We start from the raw sequence: 21713 nt of genomic DNA on the forward strand, positions 1-21713 counted from the left end.
ATTGTTTCGCAATGAGATTTAATGTTTGAGTAAAGTAAGGCAAGTTTATTTAGTAAAATCACAAAATACATAAAAGAAATCTATTAAAATTAATTGACATAATACCAAAAACGGTAAAATAATACAATAAAAACAAACAGGCAGTTAAAAATGTGAGTAAAAGTGTTATTAATATTTAGAGGCATGTAAAGTTCCTTATTATTGTGTTTTTTGTTTTGTTTTATATATTTATTTATTATGCAGTTTCTCTGAACATGGTCTGAGATTTGATTGAATTTACATTGGCATTCTGTCATTGGAGAACTGGCAGCTGGGTTAAGTATTTTCCCTGGTGAGCAATCTGCCTCACTGTAGAATTGACTTAAAATTATTTCACAATTTGTCGATTAACTTTCCCAAATTTATTGGCAGCAAAAATTGCTTCTACAAAAATAAAGCATTACTCAATCTTCATAACTTGATCATGTATTTTATATATCTGATCAATTATATGTATATATTTTATATGGAATTTTCAGCAGAATGTTTGATCTGCTATCACACACAGAATTTTATTACTTACTTTACTTCATTTCCCATCAATTCTACCCAATATTTACTTCAGTATTTTGACTGTAACTCTCACAGGCCTTTATGCTCAAATTTCATCTCAGTATTTTTCTCCTCTGTGAGTACAGTTTACCATATAAGGCAACAACTTATTCTGTTATTCTGGATAAGTTTTGATGGGATTTTTTTTAACAAGAATACTGAAATATCTTGTGAGCATGAAAAAGGAGCTTGTCTGGGAGTCATTTAGCTCGAGTCCAAATTGCTTCTGGGTCTCTGCCAAAAAAAAGACTGACCCAGTACAATCCCAACAAGTAGTTATGATCCCCCCTTGTCATGGATTAAACAAACACCTGACCTTATAATGGGTCTGAGCAGTGCTGATGGGTGGATCTTATTGCAAAGCCAGACTCGCTAGTTATTCTTTTTTTTTTAGGATACAAAGCTAACAAACTCGTCCAAAAGTCTTTAAAAAAGTGTTTTTTAAATTTATTTATGAATTCCAAATAATTGAACAGCAAAACTATCATATAAGTTTTGCTTATATGATAGTTTTTATGTCTGCTTATTCCTACTTTAAAGTCTTTTGTTTTGACGTCTTTTTCTACAGTAATGAAAATTGTCAAGGTGAACCACTCACTTTGCGAAAGGAAAGCTCAACAGGAAGGTCAGCATTGAAATTATATAGAGCTAGAGCTTCTCCATACTCCAACACCTGGAGAGTAGGAGACTTGATTGGTGTCGGCTTCTCTGTGGGAGGTAGAACCTGAAATATACGAAAGAGTTATTACGGATGTATAAAATTTACAATTACAATTATTTTACAAATGTATACATATGTCCCTTAAGGGTTTTTTCACATTTTGTTAAACTTCAGCATGCTTTATTGGTATTTAATGTGATGGATCAACACAATAGAATGTGTATCTGTAAACTTGAGGGAATAATATGCAGAGTTTTATTTATTTTTGTGTTATAAATATAGTAATCTGAAAGATTTGCATATGTGTTCAGCCCCTTTACTCAGATACTGCTACATAAATTCCAAGGTCTTATGGTCCAGTCAAAGTCCAGACCTAAATCCAAATGAGAATTTGTGGCAAAGTTTGAAAAATAACACACCTTCAGTCAGATTAAGCTTCCTCTACATTACCAGTAAGAAAGGCTAAACCTTTCAGCGTCAACATGTGTAAAAATAGCGATATAATCTAAAGGACCTGCATTTTACCTGTTGCAAAAGGTTGCTCTACAAAGCACTGACACATGGAAACTTCCTTCACTTCACAATTACGCACTACTTTTTATTGGTAAATCACATAAAATACATGTGCAACACCCTTTGAGTTTATCAGAAAAAATACAAGACAGTCGGCAGAAATTCACCTCCACATAAGAAGTTGGGAAAATGCCAGCTCTCCCATGATGCTCCCCTTCAAACCAGTTGGCGTCTACCTGCCTGTGGATGTAAACAATGTCGCCTTTCTGCAGCATGAGCTCCCTGAACACAGCACAACACAAGAAGAAGGTGATTTTATGAAATGCAACACAAAAGGTTGAACAAGTATTACAAATTGGTATTGTGAAAGTAATTTAGACTGCAAATTTGACCCCTAAGTTTACATGTAAAGTTTAAGTGATCACATTGAAAGGAGAAGTTTTCTTTGATTTATCTAGGTACATATTTTACCTGGATGACTGAGCCTGGAAATCAAACTTGACTCTTGCAGCTTTCATCTACCAATGCAAAAAGAAATCCGTTAAAAGACTTGCATTTACCATGTTAGCATTTAAAATTTTGCACTGGCTTTGACAACTCTTTTAGCTTTTTAGCTCAATAGAGAATAATAAAACACACCTTTTTCTCCTCTTTTTTTGATGAAGGCTCCATACTTTCATTTGCAGCAGAGAGACGTCCTACTGGGAAACACAAACAAGCATAAAGGTATCAGAGGATGTGTGTGCTGGTTTGTTTGGTTTGCTTATTTTTAAATGCTCTGCTGTTAAAACGCCACTGCAGCCTTAACAAAGGCTAAAGTTCAAAAGGGTACTTGAACTTCCCAGGAAAAAAAAAATCCTTGATAATGCTAATCTTTAATCAGGTCTTCTGAGTTTCACTTCCTATTTTTGTGAGCTTCCTCCCCACCCATTAACAGCTGTTTCTAAGAGGGAAAAAAAACTGCTAAGACTTTCCACAACCTCACTATCGTCTTCTCATGAAAGCGATGGCACGAACAGAACATGAGCAACAAAGTAGAACCATGAGACCATCAGGATATATTAGATTACTTCAAGCTTTCATCAAATTTACTGGATGAATGGTCTGGTTTCTAAATATCTCAATAAAAGGCCAGTCATTCACAAGTGAGGAAAAGCCCGACAACTTGTTAACAATGCGTTATTGTTCTTGAAATCCACCTCTATTCTCATGTATGTCTCTGAGGAAAAATAGGTTTAAATACATGTTTTTATTTTATTTTATTTTTTACCATGTGCAGGAGCAGAAGTTGATGGTAAGCCACCAGAGCGCTGAATAGGTTGCTTAGATGCTAACAGGTTGCTGGAAAAGAGAAGAAAGTCTGAGTCTTTATTGATAAATCTTAACAAAGAGTAACAAAAAAATGCAGAAACATGATTATTCTCCATGAATGGGGCAATTAATATCAATAAGCTTTATAAGAGTTACGGTATAAAAACCACAATAATTTTCTGCAACACTGTTCCTTCCAACAAGACTTCATAGAAACTCTTGTTGCCCTTTCCGCACATGTTGCTTCACACTGATGGTCAGCTGGCTGAAAGAAGATTACAACCCTTTTCTCTCAATTTCAAAGAACATAAATTTGGTTTTTTGAAAGTATTTCTGGTATCAACACACACAAAGTCGTTGTTTTGTAAATTAAAGGTTCACAGCATTGTGAACAAGAAATGTAGTGCATTGTTTTTCCAAATTTACAATGAACAATCGTTTGAAATAATCACTAATATAATTTCTTCAAAACCAAACAGCACTAAGTCGATCTATCAAACCCTTTTATTAGACTGTTATTTAAGTGTATAAATACCCCATGCATTATGATTTTGCCTATTTCTTGTTTTTGTTTGAGTCTTACGCCACAAAAAAACAAGACAACTTAGTGGGCATCTGTTCTATGTTTCTGCTTAAGTGTTTGTGTCAAGATCAAAACAACAGTAAGTAAATGTTGAAGATAACAAAACTATCTTAGAACCAGTAAGAATAGCTGTTTTGTTTCATTTGAAATAAATACATTTAGTTAATTATATACATTTTTCTTTTAATTCTTTATTATATAAGTGCTTTGATGGCATAAGATGTAGTATTTTTACTAAAGGATTGTCATAGAAATTACCAATAATTTAAATAAGCTTTTAAAATTCTGACACTGAGAACTGTCAGACATTGAGTCAGAATTATTTGAATTCAGCCAAATATTTTCCTGCAGCTCATCTGTCTGCAGCTGGCTGTAATTTCCTGAATAAGGAAAAAACATCCTACTAACACTTAAAAAGCCATAATCTGACCTGAAGTTGAAAAAGACGCATAAAGACAATTACAAAGCCGGCCTTCTGACACTTGAAGAACATTCACAGGATTAAAGGACTAATGTCCCAACAAGATCTTGAGAAACTCATCTATGCGTTTATCCTCATTAAATGGATTTCTACAACAGAGTTTTCACAGGTCTGCCTAAAAAGTCAGTCAAGACAGCTGCAGCTGATCCAGAACGCTGCTGCTGGCGTTCTGACTAAAACCAGGAAGGTAGAGCACCTCAGCCCAGTTCTAAAGTCCCTATACTGGCTCCTTGTAGCTCAGAGAATAGACTTTAAAATACCGTTCTTAGTTTATAAATCACTGAATGGCTTAGCACCAAAATACATTAAAGATCTGCTGTTGTTGTCTCAACTTCCCAGACCACTCAGGTCTTCTGGTTCAAGTTTGCTTTGCTTCCCCAGAATGAAACATGGATAATCAACACTTAGATTTTTTGCTGGAACAAACTTCCAGAAACCAGCTAAAATGCTGAAACTCTGAGTTTCTTTAAATCGAGGTTAAACTCACATTTGTTTAGAGCTGCCCTAAGCTGACTGATAACTGGAACATCGTAAAGCTGAGTCTGTTTTTTAACCTGTCATTTTTTTTTACCTGTCTTATTTTGCCACTGCGACGCCATCATTTTTGCTTGCTTATTGTTGTTATTTTTTTTCTAAACACATAAAAAAAACTTTGAATTTCCTTATTGCTGAAAATGTGCTATACACATGAAATTGCCTTGCAGTTCTAATGATAGCCATGATCAGAATAAATGACTCAGTGTATTTCTGGGATAGGAATTGACTTATAACCTCAAAAATGTCCACCTTGCTTGACTCTTTTTTCTTTTTTTTAACTCATTTGCGCTGTTTGAGGCAATGCATCACTGTGTTATGTTTGCAGCTGGACACCCATAGCTGAGAAAAAGCCACAACGCTGTATGTTTTACATTTACACAGAGGCAGAAAAATCCCCTGAGGACTGGAAGAGGTCCATAGTGCATGAGCTCAATTTAGCAAACAACAGCCAAGAATCATCCAGGAATGCATCGCACGCAAGGTAGGAAATGTGGAACGCTGCCCTGTTCTGTCAAGGAACAGATACTGAAATTAAACCTGGCTAACATGACAGCTTTACAACACTAACTCAGAAAGCATAAGTAAGTATCTAGCAGATGCCCAGCTAGTTTTTATAGTTCTGTAGAGATGCAGTTCTGGGATTCCTGAAACAGCAGGAGGACTTCAGGAAGGCAATGACGTAATATCAAAGATTAGGAGGAGGAGAGTTACGTACAAAGGCAAACATTTATTTGGGGGATTTTCTATGAGATGTTCCCATCTTATGCCTAAATGATCTAATCTAAATAATGTCAAGGATAGACAGGTTTATTGATGAAGTACCTTTTTTGCACAAGGCAATCTAAGGTGCTTTATAGAACATCAAAGTAAAGATAAGAATGGAAATACAGTATGTAGTAGTTTAGGATTTAATTAAAGGAAAGCTTAATATATCCAACATATCGAAACATGTCTAGATTTAAGAGGCAAATTTAAATCCAAAATCATCACACTTTAAAACTGGGAATTAGCCAATTCGTCAGATTCTTTGATCAGAAGCTGTAGTAAACAAAAAATGTTTTCAGTCTTGATTTGCAGTAATGTAAACTCCTGAAAATAAAGACATGCACCAGCTTTTCTGTGTCCTGTTTCAACAGAAATCTCCTTATTTTATTCTGTCAAAGTCTTTCAAAATGCTCATTTATATGGTTGTAGACATTAATAACACCAGTTCATGAAGTGATTCGTAGATATGAAGTTGTGTGTTGTCAGCATTCACACTGTATGGCAAGAGATGCTGCAGTACTACATATTCTGAATTAGGGAGTTTATATAGGGGCTCAATAAAAGAGGTCAAAGACTAGCCCTTTAAGGAGCCACACAATTCATTTCTTCACTCAGATTTATAATTTCCACATGACACAAAGTGTTCCTTGTTTGCCAGATAAGATCCGAACCAGCTTAGTACAGTACCCGACAATCCCACTCATTCTTCTGGCCTGCTAAGATTAACTGCTTTAAATGCAGCACTTAGATTAAGTAACACCAAGGCAGAAGGTCTAGATCCATCACTTTCCAGATGTACATGGTTCAAAACTTTTACCGATGCAGTCCTAGTGGTGTAGTGCAATCCAAAGCCTAACCAGAAAACAACAAAAATAATTTCACTCCTCAAACTACTCCTTATTAAGCTTCTACACAGTTAAAATAAAAATGTTGTTTACTTTTCCACTAACTGGTGAGACAAATGCATTATTGTAACATTAACATGGACAAAACAGGACACATTTGTTACCCTTTATGTGCTTCGACCCCATAACGCAAAGCATTGTTGGTGGTTAATGTCTATGTATCATTTACGACGCGAAGAAAAATTGTAATAAATCAAGTCAGAATATGTGACTCTTACTTCTCATATTAGACTTTACTAAGTTGCACATTAGTCAAATCTAAGTTTGTTTACATATCTCATGAGAGAATAAAACTGCAGCGTATCACATCTATAGGACAGAACATCTAAACTCACACAAACACCAAAAAACTTTTAAAGCTGCCACTGAACAAAATCAGATGTGACATTTCTTGTACTATTCACCTATTTTTCATCAAATGATTACATTTCTGTGCTGCCTTCAGACTAACCTGTGGTTGGTGGTGACAGCCTTTGGAGCAGCTAGTGGATCCCTACCTGTGGCCTCCTGCAAGCACAGGGAACAGTGTGTGAACACGCAGTTTGTTCTCTGCAGAGGCTCTCAGCCTTCTGTATGTTCTCACAGCTCAGAGGAAATCTCACAACAACTCAGACAAAGTAGAGGTGCTGACCACTCCCAGCTGAGCACAGGAATCCCCTGGGTCCTATCCTCCTCGGCTACAAACAGCACAACAGCCCTGCTCTCGGTTTGTCTGGGCTGTCTGTGAGTTCTCCTTCGATTCAATTACACAAGAAGGAAACTAAGCACTCGGCTGGGAATTTTTTTCTACAAGTTGCTGTGAAATTGAAAAGAGAAAATGCCAAATAACTTGATTTTTGTTTTATTTTATTCTGAAAGGTCTTCATTTGCTGTGGAGAAGTAGCAAGCAAGTGAATCAGAAAGCAAATCAGTCTGAGTGCAGTTCAGGCAGGCAGTTCTCAGGCAGTCATCCAGATCAGAGAGGGAAATAAAGAACGTTCATATTCACAGTTTGCAAGCAGAGGGTTCACACAGCTTTCATCGGGGGGCGTGGGGAGGGAAGGTGTGCTGGGATTTTTGCTAAATCACAGAGAAGCAGGGTGGGGGAGTGGTGCGTAGCAGAGATATTCAGTAGGGGGGGCTCAGTACCTCACCCCGGCCTCGACGCTGCTTCTTCTGAGAAAGTGTCCTCTCCAGACCCTGAATCTCCGAGTCCAGCTCAGCTTCGAACTGGCTCAGCTCAGACTGCAGACTGGCCTGAGCCCCAGCAATTATAGTGTTGGAATGCAAGAGTAAAATACTACCACAGAGTCTGATATTTGTAGCTTGTAATTTCCTCTCTAAGCTCAAAAACAAGTGAAATATTTTTAGTATAAATTAGAAAAGGCTACATGTAGTTTATGTTGTAGATGCTCACCTCAATGGAAGGGGATGTTGGTTTCTCAGGCTGTCTCTTCTGGGACAAATGAACCTAGAGAGGAGATTAAAAAAAACACACTGCAGCAGATTTTTGGCCTCAGATTGGAGTTGAACTTACTCATAATAACCTACCACAATATGGTGTACCATAAGTACTTTTTACAGGAATTTAACCCTAAATAACAGCTATGTAAATTCAAATTAAACTAGAATAAATTATCCTTATAAAGCTGTATTTAATCTAAAATTAGCATTAAAATGTTACAGTAAGAAAATTACATCCCTTCATTACGCATCATGGCATGATTGTGATGATCATTTGGAGTGTCTTTTGGTTTTGGACAGATTTTTAAATTTATGATGCACTTTATACCTGCCTGCATATCACTATTTTTGCTAGAATTGGTCGAGTTTATTTAAATTGGTTGTTCCTTAACTTAGTTTTTAAGCAAAGTCCACAATGTTTTGGTGGGATTTAGGTTGGAATCACCCTGTAAGTTTAAGGTAAGCTTTCTGAAACCAGTTTTGATGTATTTGTAGATTATAGTCCTGTTGGGCCTCACAGCTCAGGTTTTAACCACAATAACTAAGCTGTTATTTAGCTTATTATTTTTTTCTTTGAGCTATTATTTAGCTCACAGGACATCTCTGATCTTCATAAACACCCCGAAAGCACAAAGGTTTGCATCTCCCTTCAACTGGAAGCCTCTAGACATCAAGTGTCTCTTCGTTTTTTATCATTTTGGTCATCAAAAGTTTTTCATCTCAAGCTGCCTCAGTCTCTCTGCATTCGTGTGCACTTTAAAACTATGACACTGGGAGTGTTTCAAGTCCTTAAGGTGAGGAGGTAAGGACTGTATAATTCAGGCTAGCATTAAGCTTCTTGAGTAACACCATTATGAATGCTACTAAAAATTGGTGTGTATGATCAAAAGCAGGGCCCATGCAAGGGAAATGCAACCAAGTAAAATATATTAGAGATAATAGGAGCAGTTTAACTAATATTTTCAGGTAAAAACACAGCTTGCATACATAATGAAAAGCCCCAAATGCACCTATCCCAACTGTGAGTGTGTATGAACTTTTAAAGTGTCAGAGTATTTAGAGTAAAATATATTTTACAAAAGCTGAGTGCATGCCTTTACTACCCTGGTCCCTTTATGTAAACTTTGGTTAGTAAAACGTTGCTTTAGATGATTTGGCACAAATTTGTGGACATCTAATTAATTCAATAAATCATCAAAATCATTTTAACCCAATAACAAAAAGGTCAAATTCCAAAATGCAGACAGCAAAGTAACATATCTGGAACTTACCAGAGCATATTTTGGACTCCAAATTACAAACCAACACATTTTGTTACTTTAACTAGCTGAACAATATTTCTTTTATTCTTGTTGTCAATAAAGACTTCATAGTTTTAGTAGCCTGTTCTGTCAAACATGACTATAAAAGGCACTGAAACTGAGAACTGCAAACCACTTGTCCCATATTTTGCAAAACCTTGGCTGAATCCATCTCTCTGAATGCCAGACATACTGTAGTCATCCGGCCTACAATGTCGCATTGAAGCAGCGCAGCACCTGATATGGTCCATGAGCTGCTTCTCTAAGCACCGTCCAGGGGATACAATATTGTTCATACAGACAAAATGAAATAAGTCCCCATGCTGCGAGCCATTATGCACCAGAAGAGGTTAACACCATAATACAGATCACAAGACCCATCGGCTCCCAGGGGGGAGTAGAAACAAAGATTTCTTTTCTTCACAAGACATAACTTACAATGTGTTCACCGGATCTGGAGCAGTGCTTCAGTGTTAAAGAAAAAACAAAAACTTTGAAGCGCCACACCTCCGCAGGAAGAGGGGGTTTAAACCCGTCCAATAAAAGAGATGGTGCGGAAAAAAACAGCACTAAATTACAGCAATCTGATACTATGAGATTAGCAGATTAAAATGTTTAAAAATTGTTTACAAGACTCCATTCTGTAGAAAATCTGATAACTACTACAGATTGTGCCTTTTCTTGCCTGAAGTTATCTTTAAAATCTGTTGAAGTCACTAGCTAAAATAACTGAGCTCGTCTTGTAGGACTGAACACTGGAAAAGTGGAGTATTTACAGATTGCGTTGCGTGAGAAGATGTAATCTGAGGAGTTAGACAATAATCCTTCAAGAAAAGGTGACCAATTAGAGCCAACAACAACTCCAGATCCATTTAAAGACTGAAGAATTAGATGTGGGCTTTGAGTTGGAATCAGAGTCTATATTTAAAATGTGACAGCATGGGGGGTCCATACCTGGCTGTTACTCACTGAAGCGGAGCTCCTGTCAGGCTCAAAGTCGAATATGCTCTTGGGTTGAGGTTGTTGCTTTCCAGGGTCAGACAGCTTATCTACATCTTCGCTCCTAAAACATTAACACCCCAACACAAACACAAACACACAACAACTTGAACATTGGGTCATTGTAGGAGCCCGTGAGCCCGTGACAACAAATTCAAACTCGCCTCAGCAGCACGTTTTCTCTGAAAAGGAACTGGCACGATGTTTTGGGTTGGTGATCACAGAAGCAGTCAGCTGCAGTCTGTATGACGTAAAAATAACTTAACACTGGTGAGTTATGTGCTGAAAAATGTCAACACATGGACTTCAGCACAAGCATCAGTTTAATTTCAGCAGACCTGACCGACTAATGGTGTAATATTTCTTTATTCAGATGAGGAAATGAACTTTTTTCTACAATCTCTTATTTGTAAATCCTTCTCTTTTTCTTCTGTTGGTCACCTTACACTTGCACTTGGCTCAGCGTAGTGCGATATCCTCACTTTACGGCATATGCAATACACATAAATGGGCTTCAGAGCTCAGCATAGTTTTCATACATCATGACCAAAGATGAGGCGATAGACACACCTTCTTTCTGGGTAACACCATAAAGTAAAACCGGAGGAAATTTAAAGTATAAACATAACTTTAACCAGAGCTGGGTAATATCACTCCACTTTATCAGGTTGCATGATGCATACAACATTTCACATTTGTATCTTATCTGTAAAGATGTTTCACAGATTTGCAGCTGGGAGCAGTGAGTCAGGCTCTATCCCTATCAGGCTCTGTGACTTTTTTTGACCAAAGATCAGATCACACAGGTGCTGAACAAATATAGCGCAAAATGCAACAGAATTATCAGAAAAACATACAGTGCATAGAGCCGAGCATCGAATCGTCACATCTGTATCCAGATGACTGACCGATGACTGGAGATTAAGAAAAACATCTTCCTTCTGCAGCCATGAAAGAGCAACATGTATAAGATCTATGTAAGATGTTTCATTAGATCTAGTTCTAAACTCTGTACATCAAAACAACACTATATGTTACAGAAGAATCCCAAAGAACTCATTTCAATTTGAAGTAAAATTCTGTGTTTCCAAAAATGTTAAACTCACTGCAGGATAGGTGAGTTTTAACTCTTCTCATTTGTTTGATTTGACTGCAGGGGACTGGCTTCAATTTTCCAACCAAACATTTTAAGCTATAATGAAAATGCATAAAGGCGTGAAGTGAGTGACAGCCTGTCTCAGATTGCTATTTTTTGAGCTTGTCTTCTTGAAAGCAGAATAATTAAAACACATCCAGCAAACTGGAAAAAGTCACATCAAATCCAATAAACTCACCAATCAGGCAGGGACCCGTAAGGCGTCAGTCTAAAGAGATTCTTGTCTTCTTCTATGATTTTTTCTCTCTCTGCAGATGACTGGAGCCCTGTGGATTAGTGACTCATGAAAGAAGAGTCCAAAGTGATGATAAGCAGTATGTTGGGTCCACTCACGTTCTGGTGACCACCGCTCTGAGTCCTCTTGTTCTGGTTGAAGTAAACAAAGAGACTCATTTGAAACTTTTCACAACCATAAAACTTCGGCAGTAAAAGTCAGATGTGATTTTCAGCACATCCACAGGATAAGTAAAGCAAAAAATGTCAAACTGAAAATTCTCTCTATTTGCACAATCTTGAATCTTTACCTGTACAGTGGGTATTAATCATTTTTATATGCGTGCCAGCACTAATGTGTTAAATTAAAAAAAGATAGAACTGGTTAGCGGTACTTTGCTCAGTACTTCCTATAAATTCACCTGTTAAAAGTTGTCGACAATTTTTGATTGGTAAATTATACCAATACTTCTTCTAACTGGAATGTATTTGTAGTGTTTCATATTGCACTATGATTTGTTTTAATTTTTAGTCACTGATAAAGTCCTGATGTAGTTGTCAGAAAGGTGAGTCGGCTGCATTTTGTCTCAAGGCACCAGTTCATAAGATAAGACAAACATTCAAAAAATCTCTTTAAAACAACACCCAAATTCCTGCTAAAACAGCAGTGAAAAAAAATTGTTTTTCACGGCACATGAAAGAGAAGAATGATTAATGCTTAGGAGAGGCTGAGAAAAGAAGCTGGATTACTGTCAGACCTCGTGAACAGAAATGCCAGAAGACGTTTATGCTCTTATTTTTGCATCACTAATAAATTGTTTGCCCAATGATCTCTTTAGAGGCCGACATATTGACATGGTGGGATTCATTCCGTATTTGCACTAGTTGAAAAAAAAGTCGAGGAAGAGTTTCTCACCCTCAGGCTTCTTGTGAATCTGTCTGAACATGCTCCTGTACCAGTCTCTGGGCTTGTTCACGCTCTGGTGCATGCAAGGGAGGAGAACAGACAAGAGAAATCAACCTGACCATGTTGTTGGATCGCACTGGTTTTAGCCAGGACTTCTGGTTATTTGTATTTTACCGATCTGGACGCGATGGGCATCCCGGTCTCATCCACCGGACCGATTCCTGAGAACTTAATAAGCCTCCCCTCGTTATTTGGCACCCAGCTGTGCGGCAAAGTGGAAGAGCCCTGGACTCCATTGGACAGTTCACCTGATACAGAGAGCCATAAAAAATCACATTATTCTTCTGATTTATTACTGAGTGACAGGGCCCAACGAAAACATACAAAATCAGATTTTAAAAGGTCCAGTCAGATGTTTGCATCACGGCTGTGTTTGTAGTTGTCTGAAAATGTTCACGCAAAAAAAATGGTTCTATATAAGATTTGTAAACTTTTCGTCATACCTCACATAGGCATTACAGCTTTTTTGCCACTTCAACCATAGATTTTTTTTTCAAGATATTATTTTATAAAAGCTGAACCATATTGCAATGTGAAGCCAGCCTTATAAGTCAGAACTGATAGGTGGAGTTGTTCCAACTTTCCCAGCGGGAAAGTTGACTTTAGAAGGGGGGTCCGATTGATTTTTTTCTGACTGGGAAATCAGAATTTCACTGTTCCAATTACAATTGGAAAGTAGAAATGCTTTCCAGTTGTGGACATTTGAAACTTTATTAATTTACCTTGCGACTGTGCAGGTCCGTAGTACGATCCGAAGCTCGGAGTCACTGGACCTCCTCCATTAAGCTCTGGCTCCTTGAATAAACAGAAATATCTAAATAAGTCCTCCAGTTCATATGAAAAGAATATTTCTGGTTATGAATGGTGTCAAAAACTGTGCCACAGGTGACTTTATTTTAAAAATATTATTGATTTTAAATTGTCCTCCAAACTGAATTTAATTGAAATTAAAGGTTGAGGGGCTGCACAGTGGCGCAGTTGGTAGAGCTGTTGCCTTGCAGCAAGAAGGTTCTGGGTTCGATTCCCGGCCCTGGGTCTTTCTGCATGGAGTTTGCATGTTCTCCCTGTGCATGTGTGGGTTTTCTCCGGGTACTACGGTTTCCTCCCACAGTCCAAAAACATGACTGTCAGGTTAATTGGTCTGTCTAAATTGCCCCTTGGTGTGACTGTGTGTGTGCATGGTTGTTTGTCCTGTGTGTCTCTGTGTTGCCCTACGACAGACTGGCGACCTGTCCAGGGTGAACCCAGCCTCTCGCCTGGAACGTTAGCTGGAGATAGGCACCAGCAACCCTTCCGACCCCACTGAGGGATAAGGGTGTCAAGAAAATGGATGGATGGATGGATTAAAAGTTGAATGAAACATGGAGATGTTTTAAATCTTTTTTTACACAGTCAGTAAATGTGATTGGTACATGCATGCCTGAGAGTATAAAGCATGTAGTGCATTCTTTTTCCACAGGGGGGAGCACTTGTTTACTGCTATCGCAGCAATCACATTAAAACAGCCTGCAGGCCACGGTAGTATACCTTCACAGCGCCAGATGTCAGTCCTGTGGAGCAAAACAGACTCAGCGGAGGAGTAGGGAGTCCAGGGGAGATGACCACCACATGCTCTGGAGAAGTCAGGATGTGCTGGCTTGAAGAAATGTCAGGCTTCCCAGACAGATAACTCTGGGAGCCATTTGGATGGCCCACTACTTCCGCACTTTGCTGCACACATAGAGGAAATTATAAAAATATGGATGAACCAAAACAATGCGTGAACCCTGCTTCATCATGTCTTCCTGTGGACCCTGGATAAATAATGCTCTGTGGAAAGGTCATGTGAACTTGTTGGCAGTCCTGCTATTCTACGGGGAATAACTGTCCTCTCTGAGGGAAGCCTGTGAAGAAAAGATCCTTCAATTTATTTAAAACACAAACAGTGGGAAGTGCTGTTTCACCCTTTTCCTCATTTTTCTCACAAGTACTGCAGAAAGGCTTCATTGAAGAATTAAAGTTGATGGGGAGGACTTAAACAGCACTGGAGTGTTTAATGAGTTCATTAAGTGTTCAAGTCAGAGGGTGGAGCAAGATGTCAGGATGAGGATAAAAATGTCAACCGCGAAGTCCAGTGGTCTCCTTGGTGATTCCTGTCCTTCTCAGCCACCTCATGATTGAGAGTTTAACGCTCTGTGTTTGAATCGAGTGCTGTGGTCCTCTCTGTGTGGCTGTCAGGGGTCATGGGGAAATACCTGTCTCTTAGTAACTGCTAACGAAAGATATGTTGTTGTGACGCAGACAGCACTGACTTGATCAATAGCAGGACTGTTTATCACTTTTACTACTACATAATTGAATACTAACGTGCTTTTTCTAGTTTCCACACGTTCCAAATGTTTGTCAGACAGTGAATAATTCTACCAGAGGTTTCCTTATCTGGTCACACCATTTAAAAAAATAATAATTCCTATCAGTTCCCATATCTGCAGTTAGCCTGCTGTCTGTGATTATATGTTCGCTCACTCTATTAAATATTTAATAAAATAAAATTAGGACCTGTTTTTGTGTATAGCTTATAGTGACAAAGAGACTGTATTGGCTCCTGCAGCTTCATGTTTGTCTGAGTCATGTGACCTGCCCTGCACGCTGCACGCTGCACTGCATAGAGAGATGTTGTCATTAACTTTTTCAAAGCTCAGTTTCTGAAGAAGGAGAGCAACATTTTCTCTAAGCTTTGTCCACAAACTATTAATTGGAACTGCTCTAAAATATGTTACAACCCAAATTACCAACAGGTCACATAAACACAAAGCAAACAAGCTAACATTAGCCTAGCATTTTAGCTAACTGGTCCATATAAAAACATGGTAAACTTGGGAAGGTTAAGAGTTTATTGAAGGCTATAGCTGCATGCAGATTCACATATATCCTTATAAACAAATGATAAAGTTATGTGGGGTTCTGGTGACACATTCTGCATAGTAATAGTCTTAACCAAGTTAACCCATATTGGAGCTTATTATCATATTCCACAATAAGTCTTTGTGGAAACTCTGATTTGGGAAAATCAGCTGATGCCAACTTTAAAAAAACAAACAACTGAAGAAAGAACAGATCCTGCAGAGTCATTAATGCCGTTGGTGAGTGAGACACAATACCAATACTCAGTGGTGGGTTTTTTTTTTTTAATTGGCCACAAATGCATTTGGTGAAGGCTTCATTAGAAAGAGAGTTACATGAGTGCCAGTTAAAAACAAAAAACAAAAAAGCCCCTGCAATTTATTTGTCACTTGTGGCCAAAGCAAATCTTCTATTGGTTTTACGTATGAGCTGAACTGGTAATCCTTTGATTACTGCTGAGAACAGCATTATGCACTTTGTTCATTCCCAAAACCTCAGATAATTTCTAATATTTTAATTGGTTGGGGTGGATAGAAGAAGGGCACCTTACATGGGAGGGCCACAAGTTGCAATACTAACGTAGACTTTGTAGTAAAATGTAGTGTGTTATTTTACTCCAATTCACAGCTTCTGCTTTATTGAGCATTGATTTTAAATGTAGGATTGCACTGGAACATGGGGGGGAAAAAAACACATTCCCACTGATAAATAATTCTGACTGCTAACTGAGGCAGAAGATTCTGATCAGGACATTTAATAAAGGAAATGCTTTACCTGAGTCTGCATATGATCAGTTATGGTTCCTCTGTGGCAGAGATCAATATTTTGCTCTCAGCATGAAGGATCTGCAAAGACACATAGTAAATATATCAGGTTTGTTTGTGGTCGTGCATCCATATGAAACACATGCCACACAGTTTGTATTTATTTACTTATGTTTAGTTCATTTTTTGTGTGTGCGAGTGTGTCTGTGAATATTACTCCTTTTTAGAGCAAGTCATATGTTTGCCTTCTGCAAATATTACTAAGTTGGAGTGAAGAAGTGCACTCAAATCCCAAGTCTTATTTATTGCAAACTCTTTAAGTGACTTTAGAAAACCCAGCTCAAAGCACTGAACAAAACACAATCTTATCAAAATAGCGTGAAACCATTTAACAAAGCCTGCAAAAAAAAAAAAAAAATTTCTGCCGTCAGCAGAAACTGAAATACTTTGCATACGCTTTAAACTGAATGACAGAGATTTGCTCACTGTCTTTTATTCAAACTATCTAATCCATATTAATAGGTGCCTCTCTGAATGCTTTAAGACTTTATCTTATCCGTTTTTATTCATATGTGTTTTTAAACCCAAGTAGTTAATATTCATGAGTGATTCCCGCAGGCCTCTGTGTTATAAATCTGCTTTTTTTCTCCCAGACGGACTCGACAACTGTTCCATTATCCCATCCAAGCCATATCCCAGTGAGGGAAAGTCAACGTCACCCACATTTCCCTGCAAACCCATCCAATACAATGAGAGTGACTCACATGCCCCCCACCCTCGTTTTTCTCAGTAATACAATTCTGTAATGACCCTGATTTTTGGGTTGGATGACGGAGAAGGACAACTACTGAAAGTTATACATCAGTTATACCTGCTGTTTCAAACATCAAAGACATTGTGGATGGCGAGGAGGGCGGGAGGAGCTCTTTCTTTCCCACTCTGAATGAGGCGGGTGTCTGTAGCAACTAAATAGTCCATAATGACTTTGCAGGGATGAAAACCACAGCTTCTACGCTGCTTCAAATTCCTAAAACCCTAACAAAGAGCGGCAAAGTTTTTGCGTACTTCCTTTTGTTGCCATCAAAACTGTGTTCCCACAGGAACGCTATCTGAGATGAATAAAGTTGGAGTGTTAGTATAAGGTTTAGACTCTGTTCTCCGCTGAAAGCTGCAGCTTTGCACCTTAAAGTTGAAGTGGGGACTAAGTGTTGGCCGGACTCCTACAGCCTGGAAGCTGCCTGACACAGTTTGCACTAATGTGTTTTCCATGTGGCATCTGCAGCTGACTATCAGAGTCCATAATCACTGTTGTCAAGAGAAGAGCATGAAAACCAGAAACTCTCAGTCTCGCTGTTCTGCTCAGTTAATGACTGAATCTATGGTCCAGTTGACCGACAACAGCGTCGCTCATTTGAGTCGTCATCTTCGAATGAATCGCGTTACGTAACAGGAAGAAAACAGATCGGGAGACTGTGACAATAACAACGGTGTTAATGCTCAGGCATGCCGATTGATTCATCATCCTCGGTCATAGTCATTGGATTATTCAACCAACTGTGCAAACAGCAACATTACAAATAGTGGCTTACGCTTATTGCCTGTGTGTTTTATACAAGCTGCTCTGCGTTCATACCTGACCACTTTAGTAGGTCTATTGAATTTATGAACAAGAAGATTGAATCATTTTCAAGTTCTTTTCATGAGGAGTCTGAACACGTTTTCTCATTCGGTCTCTCAACACAAAGGTCCAAACAGAAACTAGTGTCTTACATAAGTGTTTACATTCAACTATGTTATAAGACAAATTTCAATGTGTTTCTTTTTGTGTGATAGAGTGACATAAAGCAGTTTATAAAAGTAAAGATTATGTAAAAGGATGCGTGGCTTTCACTATTTCTTCAAAATTAAGATCTTTGCCGATCTTAATTTGTCATTTATAGGTTCCCTATCTAGCACGTGTTAAACTGCAAATATAATTTCTTCTGTCTTTAAAAATGTAAAAAAAAAATTCTTGCATGAATCAAAGCCTAAAGTTGCGCAGTCAACATATTTTTCTGCCGCTGCTGTGAATCTCTGCAGCTCCTCCAGAGTCATATTTTAAAACATGAAAAGTTCATAGCGTGGTCTTTTCATTAATACAGACAAAGGTACAATTTCCATGTATTTGACTGTAAAATATTCTAAAACAATGTCCTGTTTATTCCATTTAATAATTATGCAACATCTGTCTTGATAAAATCCCAATGAATTACAGCTAAAATTCAAGGCTTATGAAAATTTTTCATAAACCTTAAGTTAATGTACCTGTAAATGCTATAAGGCAATGTTTACATGCTGATGTGGAATCTATGACATTCAACTAAAGTCTTGTCAAAAGTCCCTGAAAGTAAACGTTTATTTATCTATTTATTTTTTCAGTTATTTTTTTTTACTTTTCCACACACAAATCAAAAAGAAGACAAAAAAAACAAGACAAAACTAATGCAGAAATAGATAAACGATACTTAAATTCCTATTATGTTCTTGCCAGTGTTAGAAATAGAATTATTATCGTTAAATTTCAGAGTGTCTCTGAAAACCAAACATGCTCTCAAAAAAAAAAAAGATTCCTATGAGATCATTGGTCTTTCATGGAAAGATTGTGAAACTTACAGGAACACCCAAATCAACACTGCCCTTATGTTTCTTTCCAAACATACATTCAACTAGCAGCATTATCAGAGTAACATAATAATGGAAGACCTTCATGCTTACTACAAGGCTAAAAGATCGATAGAGAACCTTTGCTGCACTCAAAGTCCATCATTTACACCAGAAAAAAAGACATTTTTGCAATTTACCGATAGTGTGTTACTCTGTTCAATGATCAAATATCAGGTGAAATATCTTTTTCAAATGTAACATAGATTATGTGCAGCACAAGTTATTTGAAGTCAAAGTTCCAGCACTTGACTCATGTCTGTTTTTTTTATTCTTTTTCAAAGAAGCAGCCGATCTGTTTTATCTCATATGGTGATGTAAAAACTTGTGTCATAACAGTGGCTTTGTCTGGGTTTTCTTGGAGGTACAAAAAAGAAAATCCATCCCAGGACTGCTTCAGTCCCTCACGCATTCCCCGGTTTTGAAAGCGCCAAACACGACCCTACCAAATAAGGAAAATTCAGAGATGATATCAAGCGAGAAAAACCTGATTCAGAAGTCTGACTCCTTGAGTTTCTTAGTGAATGCTCGGAGCGTTCTTACGTAATTGCAGAAACTCAAACTCAAGACGCAGTTTCGAGCTAACGAATGAAGACCAGGTTTTAGGACCTTGATGCAATCCCTGTGAAACGTGAACGTCATAGTTCACATATTTACAAGGCTAGACCCCCCGCAAGGTGAGAGGTCCATTATCACCACTGGATTGGAATGAGAGGGGAAGAAAAACAGAACCATAAAAGGCCCCATGTCTACCTCGGAGAAGGAGATGATGTTCTGTTTCAGACATGCTTTCACTCTAACTGGATTTTATGTTTCCAGCACGTTTCATATCTGCTAACGTTTCACATGCGGCTCAGCTCAATGCAGCTGAGGACCTGGGAAATGAGAATCAGAAGATTTTGACTTGCATTTTCTCTGCATCTGTTCCCAGTAAATTTAAACAGATTGTTTGAGAACTAAACCAGATGTTTCTCTGAATCTGAAGCAAACAAAGCTGCACAGAATAAACAAAATGTACTCAAGTTACTTTGGTCAGGCATGGCTTTTTTTTTTTTCCTTCTTCCTCTTTTTTATTTTTTTATTTTTTACAATAAACTATTATCTGAAGTTCTTGAGCCGAAGCTGAGCAACTCAGCAGCTCCAAGGTCAGTGAACTTAACCACACCCATGCAGTTCCTGTGAACCACAATGGGAGGTCCTCCCCACACACACCTCTGATATTAACAGTAGCACAACAGTAGTGCAACAGGAACAAATTTTCCTAATTCCTGATAGAAAAACATACAAACAGGCATAAATCACACATCAAAGAGCTCTTATCTGACTCCAGAGCAGAAAAGACTATCGCCGAACATGTAAAAATCTGCAAATCTTTCTCTTTTCCAGCGGAAAAAAGAAAGACTGGGCCCCAGTGAGAAATCCCACATGGATTATCTCCTCTGTCGTTTTTCTTCCCACCAACATAGCCGTCAAGTTGACAGGCCCGCTTAACAGAAACAGTGGCGAGGCTGACCCCTCGGACCGCTCTGATCCATACCAGCTAAGGTATGATTTGTGGTCAGAGGTTGAATCGTCCTGTCATTAAGTCAGGGACAAAGAGCTCTAATGAAACTGACCTGCATTCATTAGCACATGCTTAGTCGTCCGCACACAGGGCAGAGTTAATCATTGACTTCAACGGGTGGGGGCGGTTCCAGTTGTGCTCACATCCAACACATAGTCCATGTTCAGCTGAACACTGACGGCCTTAAAAAGTAACTACAGCCTTTGAACTTTTCCACATTTTATCATGTTACAACCATGAACCTGAATATGTTTTATCGAGATATAAAGAGACTGACAAAAAGTAGATAACTGACAGAAAATAGCACATGGTATTCACATTTAAAATAAAATAAAAATCTGAGGAGTGCGGCGTGCATTTGGCATTCTTTACTCCACTACGTGTGGATAAAATTAACATCAACAAATAGGGTTGACTGAGCATAAATTTAGTTGTTCTGTGAAAGTCACAGATGTTAGTAAAGGAGAGTTAGCATCACAAAGACCAGGGAGCACAGCAGGGAGAACCCTGTAGAAAATTTTAAAGCAGGTACAGGTTATGAAAGATTGAGCTTCACAAAGAACATGGTACGACCGCAAACATACCAAGGTGTGGCTGTCCATTTAAACTGACAGAAGAACAGCGCTGATCAAAGAAGCAGCTGGGAGGAACTGCAGAAATCAGCACATCAAATTGGACAATATGTTGATGGAACAGTCGTCCCATTAGGGCTCCACGATTGTGGCCCTTATGGCAGAGTGCTACGAAAATGTTGGGGACACAACGAACATGTCAAAGGGCGTTCGCTGGTAAGAAGAAACAAAAATTGCAGTTTTCAGCAGACACTGAAAATGACATGTGCGATTGGAAAACAATCGCTCAACTTTATCCTGAATCTACCACACACACAATGTAAAGCATGGAGGTGGCAGCAGCATGATGTGGGGTGGCTTTCTGCAGAAGATACAGGCTATCTGTTCAGAGTTGATAGGAAGATGGATGGAGATGAATACAGGGAAGAAATGCAGTGAACTGATGCAAAAAGAATTGCAGCTACAATTACAATTACAGCAAAAGGTGCAATTGCAACTGCATTCCACACTTTTCAGATTTATATTTATGTGCACTCTTAAAACCATGTACCACTTTCCTTCCAGGTCACAACAAAGCAGTTCTGCAGAAAGCTACAACAGGCAGTCACATTTTGGACATTGTTAAATTTGTGAGAATAATCTGATAAAATGGTTTGATGGGTTTGTTTGCTGCTGTCACTTAAAACACGTAAAAAAAATAAATTATAAGAAAAACGAGATCTCATCATGCTCACAAGAAAACAGATTTGCTTCTCCTCGACAAGTTATATAAGTGGGTCATAAAACCCCTCAGCCCTGGTCCTG

At 38.3% G+C, this 21713-nt stretch overlaps 1 protein-coding gene across 11 annotated transcripts in view; it reads right to left on the reverse strand.

The window, feature by feature from the left end:
- sorbs3 (sorbin and SH3 domain containing 3) overlaps positions 1-21713 on the reverse strand; it is a 32511-nt gene that overhangs the window by 3902 nt on the left and 6896 nt on the right. For 9 of the 11 annotated variants that reach the window (XR_001776949.1, XM_017306908.1, XM_017306909.1 and 6 more), the window contains 16 exons: positions 16084-16154; positions 13954-14136; positions 13149-13221; positions 12541-12674; positions 12376-12439; positions 11580-11612; positions 11425-11512; positions 10046-10154; positions 7744-7797; positions 7476-7583; positions 6799-6854; positions 3036-3106; positions 2405-2466; positions 2237-2283; positions 1933-2047; positions 1190-1315 (listed from right to left, as the gene is read on the reverse strand). Coding sequence is in view for 10 of the 11 variants with exons in the window: in XM_017306908.1 (XP_017162397.1) it covers positions 1190-1315; positions 1933-2047; positions 2237-2283; positions 2405-2466; positions 3036-3106; positions 6799-6854; positions 7476-7583; positions 7744-7797; positions 10046-10154; positions 11425-11512; positions 11580-11612; positions 12376-12439; positions 12541-12674; positions 13149-13221; positions 13954-14136; positions 16084-16095 (1335 nt within the window). In the remaining variant the exon portion in view is untranslated. The remainder of the gene's footprint in view (positions 1-1189; positions 1316-1932; positions 2048-2236; positions 2284-2404; positions 2467-3035; positions 3107-6798; positions 6855-7475; positions 7584-7743; positions 7798-10045; positions 10155-11424; positions 11513-11579; positions 11613-12375; positions 12440-12540; positions 12675-13148; positions 13222-13953; positions 14137-16083; positions 16155-21713) is intronic. The other 2 variants (XM_017306912.1, XM_017306914.1) reach the window with 2 other exon arrangements.

The sequence above is a fragment of the Poecilia reticulata genome, linkage group LG9 (assembly GCF_000633615.1).
Source record: "Poecilia reticulata strain Guanapo linkage group LG9, Guppy_female_1.0+MT, whole genome shotgun sequence".
Taxonomy (NCBI): Eukaryota; Metazoa; Chordata; class Actinopteri; order Cyprinodontiformes; family Poeciliidae; genus Poecilia; species Poecilia reticulata.